The 14,327-nt window shown below is 40.3% G+C and overlaps 1 protein-coding gene across 3 annotated transcripts in view; it reads right to left on the minus strand.

The window, feature by feature from the left end:
• Nucleotides 1-13,977: 13,977 nt before the first annotated feature.
• The window catches only part of LOC147526212 (zinc finger protein 462-like), a 98,257-nt gene continuing 97,907 nt past the window's right edge, over nucleotides 13,978-14,327 (minus strand). For all 3 annotated transcript variants that reach the window (XM_086630219.1, XM_086630218.1, XM_086630217.1), the window contains exon 12: nucleotides 13,978-14,182. In XM_086630219.1, the coding sequence (XP_086486345.1) occupies nucleotides 13,978-14,182 (205 nt within the window). The remainder of the gene's footprint in view (nucleotides 14,183-14,327) is intronic.

Genomic DNA, 14,327 nt, shown 5'->3' on the forward strand with positions numbered 1-14,327 from the left:
CAAGAACCAGGGACTGGCAGGCCGCTAGCGATCTTGCGAGCAGATCGAGCAAACTCAGAGGCTTTCGCTACTTCCCTGAATGGCGAGGCGCCGTTTTGGCATTTCACTTGGGCGCCCGAACACTGAGTCTGACACAGAGGGGTGGGTAAGTAGCGCAACCTCACAGTCATATGGCTTATGGAATATTAGCAGCTGCAGAAGGGGGTAATAGCTGGATCGGTAATTGTCTGTTATCTGCTCTGTTATATGTTCTTTTGTTCCTGTCGTTCTGTGTTTTGTGTAAGTAACAAGAGAAGACATTTCGTTCCAGCCGCACCTGGCCCTATACCCTGAAAAGGGTGAGAGGTGTCAGAAAGCAATGGGGACGATTTGAAATCTCTATATACTGTTATCTATTGCAAAATCTAGTACTGTGTATTTCGTAAAGTTTATACCATTCAAAGTTTATATCGTCTAACATCAGCGCATGTAATAAGGCCTTTTAATGTTTGTATAAGTTTGCCAGGCTAGCCCTGAAATGTGTGATTTTGTGATTAATCACTGAGTGAGTGTTTAAGTGAGTGAGACGCAGCCTGGCTGCGGAGCAAGTGTGCCGTTCTGATCCATGGTTCTGTGTTCTCCGTGAGGAGAGCGGCCGGAGACGAGTGAAGCGTGTGATACCGTAAAAGCGTACGTGTGAGTGGGTGAGACGTGTAGTTGTGCACAAAGCGAGTGCAGAGTCTGAATCCATGGTTCAGTTCTCCCACGAGGGAAACAGCCAGAGACAGACAAAGCGAGTGACAAACTAAAAATTGTATTATTATTATTCACATGAGCATCAGACAGAATATTAAGGTGCAGTTAAAAGGGAGAAATGGAGTAAAGGGAAAGTAAGTGAAATGGGGGGAGGAAAAAGTAAACCTTATGAAAAATCCCCTTTGGGTTGTATATTAACACACTGGAAAGATATAGTGGGACAAGGAGGCACAGAGAATACAAAGAAACTAATCAAATATTGTAACCAATGGTGGCTGCTTTATAAGCTGGAAAATGAAGCTAAATGGCCCAGTGAGGGTGGAACACTAAACTATGACACGCTTTTACAATTAATGTGTTGTTCCTAAGAAGGGAAGAAAAATGGGATAAAGTTAAATACGCAGATATGCTCTTTGTTCTCCGAAATAACCCTGAATGACAGAGAGATTGCAGACTAATGCCTCCACGAGATCCCATAGTCCTCGCATTAGAGAAGGAAAACAAGAGGGAGAACAAAAATAAATTAAAAAGCTGCTGCTCAGTCTGCAGCATTGGACAAAGGTGTACTAGAAAAAGTAAAACCCGCCAGGGCACAGAACAAGATCTAACTGATATTTTCAAGCCTCCCCCTCAGTCTCAGGAGCAAAACGAGGACTCAAACGAGACCCCTACTCCTCCAGACAGCCCGATATTCTCCCGCACTAAGAAAAAACGGCTGGCGGCAGCAGAGCAGCCAACAGCACCAATTCTGCAGGCACCCCTCCGGGAAGTAGTAGGACCGGATAGTGGGACAATAAGAATTAAGGTACCATTTTCCTATAATGGTTTAAGGGAATGGAAGACAGCTGCTCAGGAATATCGCAGCGATACAGTAAGCACCACCCAAAATCTTAGATTCATAATAAAGCAGCGCAACCCTGATTGGAATGATATGCAATTATTGCTAGAATGTTAACTGAGACAAAGAAACAATTAGTCATAAAAACTGCCAAGGATCTTGCAAAAGATCACTATGAGGCTAGGGGAGGAACAAAAGGAAATAGAATTTTTACTAGATACAGTGGCAACATACTCCGTTTTAAATCAAGCCTTAATGCCTTTAGGAAATTATTACATTGTAGTAAAAGGAGCAACTGGCCAGAGTGAAAAGGCTTACTTTTTGAATTTTTAAAATATAAACTGGGTAAGCAAGTGGGCATTCATAAATTCTTGTATATGCCAAACTCCCCAAACGCCCTTTTGGGAAGAGATCTATTAGAACAATTGGGAGCCACGATAAAATTCAAGAAAGGTGAAATTACTCTGGAGGTAAATGATCATCAGTATGTACAAATAATGAGCTTGCTTTTAGTTAATATTCCCACAGAAGGAAAAATCGACACGGAAATCACTGACCGGGTGTATCCAGAAGTTTGGGCAACTGATGTACCAGGATGTGCCACAAATGTCCAGCCAGTGGTAAAAGAAATCATAGAAACAAAATAGCAGAGGATCAATACAGTGTGGTTGCTAATCCATATACCCTGTTAACCACTCTGACTCCTGATTTGACTTGGTTTACAGTTTTAGATTTAAAAGATGCCTTCTTTTGCCTCCCTCTCCATGACGCCAGTCAGAAAATCTTTACTTTTGAATGGGAAAATCCCAAGAGTGGTCGAAAGACCCAGCTCACCTGGACGGTGTTGCCACAAGGTTTTAAGAACAGCCCTACGATTTTCAGAAACCAGCCAGCAAAAGACCTAGAGTCATGGGAACCACCACAAGAAGAAAGAAAAGTATTACAATATGTAGACGTAGACGACCTCCTTACCGCGACTAAGACCAGAGAATCCTGTGTCATCTGGACTGTAAGTTTACTAAATTTTCTTGGGCTCCAGGGGTACCGGGTTTCTCAGAGAAAGGCACAAATAACATTGCAACAAGTTACAAATCCTGGGTATGAAATCAGTGCTGGTCAGCGTTTCCTGGGTCAAGCCCGGAAAGAAGCCATATGCCAGACCCCCCAACCACAGACTGTGAAAGAGCTACGAACTTTATTAGGAATGATGGGGTGGTGTCGGCTCTGGATATACAACTATGACTTGCTTGTTAAACCGCTGTATTATATATATGTATTATATTTAGTAACATCCAGCCAAAATACCTCCAATGGGATACGGAGCATCCCACCAGCTGAAAAAGGCCCTGGTGTCAGCGCCAGCATTGGGACTTCCTGATGTGAGTAAACCATTTTTCTCAGAGAATAGCATTAGGGATACTGGCATGGGACCTGGGACCATGCAGACGAGCTGTGGCGTACTTTTCCAAACAACTGGATGTTGCCGCAAAAGGATGGCCCAGTTGCCTGAGGGCAGTGGCAGCAGTCATCCTGAATATCCAAGAGGCCCGGAAGTTTACCTTAGGCCAGAGAATGACTGTTTTCGTGTCCCACACAGTGTCCACGGTCCTTGAAGCATAAGGGGGACATTGGCTCTCCCGCAGAGGTTCCTGAGGTATCATGGCCGAACAGGATGATGTTGAAATTATAACTACTAACATTGTTAACCCAGCTTGATTTCTCAGTGGGAACACTGGAGAACGAGTGAATCGTGACTTTCTCGAAACAATTGAGGCAACACACTCCAGCCGCGCTGACTTCAAAGATGCCCCCATGGAGGGGGTAGAACACTGGTTCACAGACGGAAGCAGTTACGAGTGGAATGCGACATTTGGGATACGCCGTCACCACTTCTGAAAAGGTAATAGAATCGGGACCATTACCAACTGACACCTTGGCACAGAAAGCTGAAATCATAACCCTGACTCGAGCTCTAGAAAGAGCTGAAGGAAAAGCTATCAAGCATGCAGAGAGACTTTAAAATTTTTAATGCAGTACAACTTCCTGAAAAAGTGGCAATTATGCACATCGGCACACCAGAAGGTGAGCACAGAATTGGAAAGAGGGAATGAACTGGTGGATAGAGAGGCAAAACAGGCTGCTAGAAAAGAGATACAGGTAGAAGGGGCACTAATCCCCAATGGATGTATATCTTTAGAAGGTAAGCCAGAATATACAAAAGATGACCGTAAACTCATTACAGATCTAGAAGGATCATATAATGAGGATGGGTGGGCCATGACACCACACAAAAACTTACAGTTCCTTCTTATATGGTTTGGCCATTAGCCCGAGAAGAACACAAGAAAGGCCATTGTGGGGTGGAAGCATTATACAAATATCTTATCAAAAGTATAGTAGCTCAAAATCTGTATACCGCTGTCAGACAAGTAACTCAGCAATGTGATCTCTGCCTCCAGACTAGTCCAAAGACCATTGCACAGCCAGAAATAGGCCAAATTGGGAAAGGGAATGCTCCAGGACAACATTGGCAAATTGATTTCTCGGAACTTCCTAGAAAAGGGGGGTATCAATATTTGCTTGTACTAACTGATACCTTTTCAGGCTGGCCAGAAACCTTTTCATGTAGAACAGCTAAAGCTCGATAAATAACCAAAGCATTACTCCAAGAAATAATACCCAGGTTTGGAGTCCCAGCAGTAATATCCTCAGACAGAGGAACCACACTTCATCTCTGAGGTAGTGCAACAAATTAGTCACCATCTAGGAATAGATTGGCAATTACATACTCCATATTGGCCACAATTGAGTGGCCAAGTAGAGAAAATGAATCATTTGATTAAACAACAAATTGTTAAATTGGGACAGGAAACTAATTTGGCTTGGCCCCAATCTATGGGCGGCCTTATGGAGTACAAAAGGGGGTGTCTTCACAAATTGGTGAAGAAATTATGACTTCCTATATGGTGGCATTAAGCAAACAACTCAGAGAAATTGAAAAACATGTATTTGGAACTCGGAGCAGAGATCTAGATGGACCTGTACATAATATACAACCTGGAGATTTTGTATATGTCAAGTCTCTTGCAGGAAGAACTTTGGAACCACAATGGGAAGGACCATTCCAAGTACTCCTCACCTCCTACACAGCAATCAAGATCAAGGAGCAGAATGCCTGGATTCATCACACCAGAGTAAAAAGTCCATAGATCTCCATGGAAGGTCACGCAAGTCCAACCAGGGAAATTACTTTTCTCACAGTCATAATTATAATTCAGGGGTGGGAAAGCACTTATAGCCAGAATGACACTGAGTGGCCTTGGTAGGTATATTGGATCCATGGAGAAATACTCTGCTCGAGAAGGTTTAAATCTATCTACTGTGGTTATGTATGGAAATCAAGAATATTTAAAACAAGAATGGAGTAAGGATACAAAGGGAATTCACCAACTTCAGGGAAATGTAGAAAAAAAAAAAAAAATCAAAGTAGGATGCCAAATTATTAATTGCCCCACCCATAAAAAGGCATCCCAAATTACCAAAATTACTATCTCAATTACTCCCACAAATAATGTGCTTCTAAAGAATTAGATTGTTGGCATGATTTCACACTAGTGCAAAACCACTGAAGTGGCTTGTCTCTGAGCCAATAGTGCTATTGGACTTTCATTTAAATTTAAAATAAACGCTGGGCCAGTTACAACAATGCCCACTGCGATAGTTACACATCATAAAGAGATAAGTCTACCACACGACCTATGCCAGTACCTAAGCTAGAACCCAAAATTTATGAAATTGGTCCATGTGTAATAAGAAACACAGGACAGCAGTAAGTGTTATTCAACCCAGAATAGTCTCTCAAAAGGGTTGAGTTATCAATGCAGATTAATGTATCAGAAATCCAACCATTGTGTTCTCCTTTCTTACAAACCTTTTATGAAGGATGGGCTACTTGGCTAAGAAAGAGGAAAGGTATTTCTCAAAGACAAAAACCAAGAGACCTGACGGGGCTATTAGGAACAGGGTTGGGAGTTCTGAGTACCATAGACTCAGAAGTAATAATGAACAAGCTGGCCGCTGTCACTAGAGATCTGTCAAAACTGCAATGGCCCTTACAATCCTCGTTATTGACTTTAGGAGCTCACCAGTGGTTAGCATCACAAATCTTACCAGATTGGGAACAAACAAACATAAGAGACCACAATATAATTGTGGATGTGATCGACGGGCTACAAGCCAATATCTCACTAGCCCTGAGTTGTGTTCAGGCCCAACTATGAATGCAATCAGATACTATAGTATCGCCTCTATTATAAGAGAAGGAGAAGAAGGGATATTTCCCACTGAAATCCGAAAGGTAGTCTGGGATGGTGCCACAAGTAAAGAAAGAGCGCTTCAATCCTGGTGGAATATGGTAAATTTTACTTGTAACCCCACCACGCACACAGTTACAGCCTTTGTACTAACCATTCGTAATGCTCTAATAACTGTGATCCATCCCATTATAGCTTTAGAACCCTGCTTTATCCTTTCGAACACAGAACATGGGCCCAAAGGGTAAGAGACAGATGACAAGCTCTAAAATCCTGCATTGTGTGAGAACAAGGATTTCTAAGTGAAAGTAATACCCTAAGAGCACAAGATATCTGTCTTGATACTGATCAAAAGGTGTGTCATTTTGAAATTCGCCCTGATGTTGGCTCAAAGACAATCATAATATATGCAGGGAAAGGTTGTGCATGTCTACGAACAAAATGTAGCTCCATATTTGTAGAAGAAACGGAAGTAGGCACTAAAAATCATTCAAACTTCTGTATCTGTAATTTCACTCGAATCACGGGATGTGACTTCCACTATTCTGCTCCCGTTACATCCCATCATATTCTAAAATCAGACTATACATTGATCTACGAGTTAATACCCACACCTATAGGAACAAATCTAACTTTGACAAAGGAATTGCTACAGCATCCTGGTTTATAGCAAATACTGGGCAAATTAGAAAGAGCGGACAGAAAACTCTGGTGACAGTTCATTATGATGCAAACAAGATAAAGAAAATTGTAAAAAGAGTAGAGAAGGATGGAGAACATAAATGGTGGGAAGCACTTTTGGATGGTCAGGATTTTTCAATCATCTAATACATCCTGTTATAATACTGTTAATAGCTACAGCTGCCTTGATGCTGTTACTAACACTGCTGTACGTATGGATTTGGTGTGTGTTTCGAAGGGTCTCTTCAATGCACAAAGCGTTATATCAATCGGGACACTTAGGCAAGTAAAAGAATTTACTTGATTCAATAGAAAAGGGGGGACTGATACGGGGATAGGTATAGGAGTAGGCATAAGACTACATAAGACTATATTAGCTATTATTTCTATGGATAGGTATAAGAATAGGCATAAGACTCTGGGAAATACATAGCTCTGGGAAATAGCTCTGTGAATTGCTAGAAGTTATCAAATACTAATCCCTGCTTTGAAACACTAACTACTCGAAAAGAAGGCCTGTAAGAGAGACAAAATAAATGATGGCAAGGTTGTAACTCATGACCCATAGGGAGAAAAACAGACAAAGAGGAGAGATAAGGACTAACGAGAACTAACATTTGTCTTCAAGCAATAACAAGTAGGAGACAACCAGATGTCCACTCAAGGCCAGGGAAACGGTTTGGCTCTACAGGCCCAGCCAAAACAAGAGTTATAGAGTTTTAGGGAAGAAGTGAAAACACACAGTGAGGAAGACCTACGGCCTTCATCCCAAAGACCCCTGCCCACGACCACCAGGAGGCGTGTCAAGGAGGAGCCTGAGGCGGATCCTGAGGCGGGGGCTATGGAAATGATCTCCAGGGAGAGACTGCCCTTTTGGGGGAGGGGGTGATGAGTGTGTCTGTATAAATACAAGAAAACTGCTACGGCGGGTGTGCACGTTTGTGGTGGAGCGATCCCCCGTGCACCCAGCGCTGCAATAAACATACCTACTTTACAACTTTCCAAGTTGTGGAGTCTGTTTCCGCACCTCAGCATTAACTTCAGAAAATAAGAAAAGTAAAAGTTGTTGTTCAGCTTGTGATATTGGTAAAAGGTGCCTTAAGTATATGGCACCAAAGGAGGATGAAATGGAATTAGAATTATTAGAATTAAAATTAGAATTAGAATTAGAATTAGAATTAGAATTAGAATTAGAATTAGAATTAGAATTAGAATTAGAATTAGAATTAGAATTAGAATTAGAAATAGCCCCTCCGCTGGAGGAACAGTATCCCCCTCCTTTAAATATACAGGGAAGGAGTGCTGAAATAAGGACGGTGGAACCGGACAGTACTAGAATGGTGGATGAAGTGGAGGAAGTGCCAGAAGTAGTGGTTCATACGCCAGTGTCTTGCAGAACTAGACAGCAGCAGTCTCAATTGTTAGCCCCTTTGAGACAGGGAGTAGGGCAACATGGATCGGTATATGTAAAAGTGACGCTTTCTATCATGGATTTGATGGCATGGAAACAGGCTGCAGGAGTGTATAGATAGGATCCAGAGAGTAGGAAGAGTGGTTGTCGTGGGTTAGGTTGAACCCCTCCCACACACAGCCGGTCACTCCCCCTCCCCCACCCCCAGGAATGAAGGAGAGAATTAAAGGATAAACGGGAAACCCGTGGGTTGAGATAAGAACAATTTAATACAGATGATTTAATACACAGTGTAGGTGCTCACCACCCCCTCGTATGCGAAGCCTGTCTCGTCCCGAAGCTGCAATCCCGGACGAACGCGAGGCCCCGAAATAGAGAGGGGCAGAGAGAGAGAGATAGTACTCCGAGAGTGGGAGTACTGGGAGAGAGAGGAAAAGAAAGAAAAACAATAGAGCAACAGCGCAGCAAGCGCAAAAGAGCAAAAGCGGCGAAAGAGCCAAAGCGCAAAAGCCCTTCTTTCCGGCTGACCCTCACTTTTATACTGGGCATGACGCTGCATGATATGGAATACTAATTGGCCAGTTTGGCCCTCAATCTTAAGTTCCACCACAAATGACAAGGGGAATCGTGTCCCCCTTGTCCCAGCTATGCTCCCCCCTTATCCCGCCGTGCTTCTGCACTCCGGCACACTGAAAAGTCCTTGGAGTCTCACTTCCAACCACAAACATCAGCTTGCTATCAGCATTCTTCTCAGAGCGAGCCTCTGAGTAAAACCAAAACACGGAGCTCTTCTAGCTGCTAAAAAGAAGAGCTAACCCGGTCTCAGCTAAAACCAGGACAGTGGTAGAAACGATTATTAGAACTCAGGATCCTGATTGGAATGATTTACAGGTGGTGTTGGATAACTTATTAGACAGTACTGAAAAGCAGATGGTGTTAAAAACTGGAAAAGCACAGGCAGAGGCAGTGCTTACAACGGATGCACTTTCTGGGACTTTGGAACAAAATTTTCCTTCGGGAGACCCTCAGTGGGACCCGAATGAAACAGAACACAGGAGGAGATTAACTCGGTACCAAAAATGGGTGTTATATGGAATAAAATATGCAATGCCAAAAGCTTTAAACTGGTCTAAATTGCATGAAGTAAAACAAGATAAAAATGAATCTCCCTCTGTGTTCTTAGAAAAATTAAAAGAGACTGCTAGAAAGTACACTGATTTGAAATTGGAAAAGGAGACAGAACAACAATTGGCTCTGATTTTTATGGGGCAGTCAGCTCCTGATATAAGGAGAAAGCTCCAAAAATTAGAGGGAGAAGATTCAAGAAATTTAAATAAAATGCTTGAAATGGCATGGAAAGTTTATAATAATCGAGAAAAGAAAAGAAAAAAGAAAAGAAAAGAGAAAAGAAAAGAAAAGAAAAGAAAAGAAAAGAAAAGAAAAGAAAAGAAAAGAAAAGAAAAGAAAAGAAAAGAAAAGAAAAGAAAAGAAAAGAAAAGAAAAGAAAAGAAAAGAAAAGAAAAGAAAGAGAAGCTTAGGGAAAACAAACTAATAGCTGTTTTAAAAGGAAACACAGTAAAAGAAGGAGGATGAGCCAGATGGAGGGGAGGTTTTAGAAATTTTGGAGACGAGGAACCTAATACATCTCTAGGAATAAATCAGTGTGCATATTGTAAAGAAGATGGACACTGGAAAAAAGATTGCCCCAAATTGAAAAAAGGTCATCGAGAAGCTGCAATGATGATGACTTTAGATGAATGAAGGGGACCGGAGGGGAACCCAGCTGAGCCTCTGGTTACAATTAAGCTGGGAAATAATAAAGTTGAATTTTTAGTAGATACTGGAGCAACATATTCTGTTTTAAACACCTGTAGAGGAAAATTGGGAAATAAAGTGGCTAATATAATTGGAGCGACTGGGAAACAGGAAAATAGACCATTCATTCAACACCTAGATTTAAAATTCGGAGATAAAGTAATTACACATGAATTCTTATACATATCAGAATGTCCAATACCTTTGATGGGACGAGACTTGCTATCCAAATTAAATGCACAAATAGTTTTTGAAAAAGGAGGAATCCTTTTGAAAATTCCAGAATCCAAAACAGGGGAAATATTGATGATACAAGAAAAAGTCAAAGGACAAATACCACAAGAAATAGATGAAGCTGTCATACCTATGGTCTGGAACATAGACATACCTGGTAAATCAAGGACAGCGCAGCCTGTAAAAATAGAATTGAAAGAACAGGCAAAGCCAGTAAGAATCAAACAGTATCCGATTAAACCTGAGATTAGACAAGGAGTTCAGAAATTAATTGATAAATTTTTGGAATATGGAGTTCTTGAAGAATGTGAATCAGAATATAATACTCTAATTTTACCAGTGAGGAAACTCTCAGGAGAATATAGATTGGTTCAGGACTTAAGGGCCATAAATCAGAGAGTTAAAGACATACATCCTGTAGTTGCAAATCCATACACACTTTTAACAGCATTGAGAGAAAATCATCAGTGGTTTACAGTGCTTGATTTAAAAGATGCTTTCTTTTGTATATCCTTGGAAAAGGAAAGTCGGAAACTGTTTGCTTTTGAGTGGGAAAATCCACAGACTGGATGAAAAATGCAGTTAACATGGACGAGACTACCACAAGGATTCAATAACAGTCCAACAATTTTCGGAAACCAACTGACAAAGGAACCTGAACAATGAAAACAAAATGACACAGACCCTAAACCTGGACAACTGCTTCTGCAATACGTGGATGACATCCTAATTGCTACTGAAGAAAGATCAACCTGTATAAAGGTAACAATAGATCTTTTAAATTTTCTTGGACTAAATGGGTATAAAGTGTCTAAAGATAAAGTTCAGATAGTGAACCAGACTGATATATCTGGGCTTTGAAATTTCTAAAGGACAACGACAGTTGGGAACAGACTGTAAAGGAGCAATCTGTGGCATCTCTGAGCCAAGAAATGTTCATGAACTGAGAGCCTTCTTGGGAATGGCTGGGTGGTGCCGACTCTGGATAATGAATTAGTGTCCGATAGCTAAACCATTGTATGAAGCCCAGAAGGTGGCACCATTTGTATGGGGCCTGGAACGGCAAAGGGCCTTTCAGGACTTAAAACGGGCCTTGATGACAGCACCAGCATTAGGACTCCCAACCGAACCAAAGATTTCCAGTTGTTTGTTCACGAAAGGCAACATCTTGCCCTTGGAGTGTTGACCCAGAAGATCGGGAGCTGGAAAAGACCGGTTGGAGTTGCTGCAACAGTGATGCTCATACAGGAAGCTCGGAAACTGACTTTAGGAAGAACAATAATGGCATATGTGCCACATATGGTAATCACTGTGTTAGAATAAAAGGGGGGCCATTGGCTATCCCCAAGTAGAATGATGAAATACCAAGTTATAGTTTTATATGGTCTTATGCCTACTCCTATACCTATCCCCCATCATAGGCTTATCACTTACCTTGACTGACCAGGTCTTGTTCTCCTCATTGCCTCCCTTATCATGTCAGTCAGTTTTGTGTCCCTGTATGTCCTTGTTTATGGCTTCCTCCTTGTCTTATTATTTCTTTTTGTATTGAAAAGGTCTTTGACCAGCTACCCCTAATGGGGCAGATGCTCTCTCCTTCCATATACCCTTATAGGTGTTATTAATTTCCTTTTTTTTAAAAAAAGAATAAACCTGTCAGCACACTTCCCCATCAGAAATCAGTAATTTAAAAGTCAGGAAATACCAAGTTCTGAAGCCAATGGGTTAGCATTTTGCTATTTATTTCCTTCTGCCAAACTCTGAAAAATTCCTTTGTATAAATTAAACAATGAAAAAAACGTTATTTTCAATTCAATATCATTACAGTCAACATAACAATGCATCTAAAAATGTGTGTTCACAATATATCAGATATACATTTTTAGGAAAAGGAAAGAAAAAAAACTTTCTAGGCTTGTTAAAAGGATAATGGTCCCATATTTTTATTAATAGATTAGCAAAACAAAATCCAATGGATTACAATATTTACATGTTATTTGAAAAATAAAGTAGTGATAAAAACGTCACAATTGTTTCTTTTTTTCATTTTTGGTAACTATTACAAACGCTCAGTCCAGGTATGAAACTTTTCAAAGACATTTGAAATGAGGCCAATTAAAAACCAAATACGGGCACAAAATTTATACTTTTCCCTCCAGTTTGTTTTCTACATGATGCTCCCTTCCTCCTCCAAAAAAGCAACACCCCCTCTAAACAAAACCAAAAAAATCTGCAAACCCACAACTGATGAATCTTTAAAAGCAAAACACCATGCTTCTCAAACAGCACTAATTCAACAAATGCAATTTTCCCTATCAATTTTATTTGAAGCTGCCTAGGGCAACATTTCCTCAGCAGCTTCTTTATCCCCCTCCAACAAACAAAAAAAAAATCCAAGACAGAGACACATGCATTTCTAAAACTAGATTTTAGTCAAGTATTTCCTACTTTTTGGAAAGAAATTCTTTGTTCAAAATTAGAACATACCATGGGTACCAGATCCTGTATTCCTTATTCAGGCAAAATTGCTTTTGAGTTGAGTAGGAGTTCCATCAAAGAAAAAATGCAGGATCAGCCACAAGGTACGTAGATTCTTATTCATTCTATACTGCTCTCCTTATGCTAAATACTAAGGAATAGGGGGAAAAATTAACAGCTCCCATCTTGGATCAAGTAGCTCTCCAGATTCAATATAGTATGCAACTATATCACTTCTGCTTGCAAAAAGATGCAAGAATTGACATCATTCTCTCCCGCTATACCAAAACAAAAAAAAAAAAGCACACCCACCCACCTCACTGACTGAAGGGGAGGGGAGGGGAGCTATGATGAAATCAATCTTGACAGAAAGTACTGGTGTGAGATGAATAGGTGCTCATTGGAAAATTGACAGAATAATTACAAGGACCGGTGTGTTTGGCCCATAAGCTGCATAGCTGTGCTGTTAGTTTGGTTCTTTAGTTAAAAACACAGAAATAACAAGTTTTATATTCACAGAAACTCTTTTCCCTGTCCCCTTCCCCTTTTGAAAAAAATAACACCATCACTCATATGGCATGAGAAAGTTAATTGTGTCATTTTTGCAACAGTTCAAGCTGATAGGAAATAAACGTATGGCAAACAAAACCACACAATCAGTGACATGAAATCTATCAAATACTTAAATTATAGTTGAATACTAACAAACAGCTTACCTGGAGTAAAGGATGGCAATTCACAAACCATTATCTAGAAATTAAAGACTCTCTCTTTTTAAATTTTTTTATTTACTAAAATAATAATTAAAAAATCACAGTATTTTAAGAAATAAACTCCACAGTGGGATTTTAAGCACAATTTGTTTTCCTTTCTTTAAAACTTTGTTTCTTCCTCCTTTCACCACCTTGCCCAGCAGTCTCTCTACTTTAATCATAATGACAACAGGCAGTACTAACAAACGCAGGGATGTCCCTTTGTTAATTTTGTGGCATTAGGAAATAGGTGGTTGTTTTAAGCAAAGCAGTTTCTGTCTTGTTTTTGTTTTCTTTTCTAAAGCAGTTGCATTCAGTCTGGAAAAATCATAATGTATTGAAATTAGAAAAATGCACCAAAATTTTTGTCTTGAAAGGTTACATCAACCTCCAACCATGCTCATTTATGCTTCTGTTTGCAAACAATGCAAGTCTCCACTGCAAAGCACGTTGTGTAATGGTAGAGACACAGAGAGTTGTTCCATTAGTCCAATATGAATGTAACTTCACATTGTCAAAATCCAGAAAAAAAGATGCAGTGATAATGGAACCATTATTTAAATAACTGTAATATACACACACTCACATAGGTACCAGTGCTTTGAAAATAGATCATTCATTCTTAAATGCAGCTTTGTTTCTTCCTCCTGCTCACCCCACCTGCCCATCCCTTCCCATTCATCACTGTTCAAGTAAGTTGATTAAAATCACACCAAATTTTTATTCGGTTTTGGCCTCTGAGGTCTCTTGGAGAGGTTTGTCAGCAGCTACAACACTGACTGTAGTTTCACTGTTGTCGGACAAGTCCAACACCATTTTCTCAGTGCTTTCCTTTTCTTCTACTGTCAGTGTAATAATAGTCTTTTCTGTGTTCTCCTTCAGTTTGCTGTCCTCTCTGTTCCCTTGCTTACTTTCATTCAGAGCCCTGAAAATCCAAGCAGCAGAAAAAGGAAACCTTTACAATCCAAACATGCTTTGGATACAAGGAAATAGGGAGAGTACTTCTCCCAAACAGTTAACAAACTGATAGATCTTATTAAAGCTTGCAACATTTCAAGTACTTTTATTTA

This window comes from Tauraco erythrolophus, chromosome W, assembly GCF_009769465.1.
Source record: "Tauraco erythrolophus isolate bTauEry1 chromosome W, bTauEry1.pri, whole genome shotgun sequence".
Classification (NCBI taxonomy): domain Eukaryota; kingdom Metazoa; phylum Chordata; class Aves; order Musophagiformes; family Musophagidae; genus Tauraco; species Tauraco erythrolophus.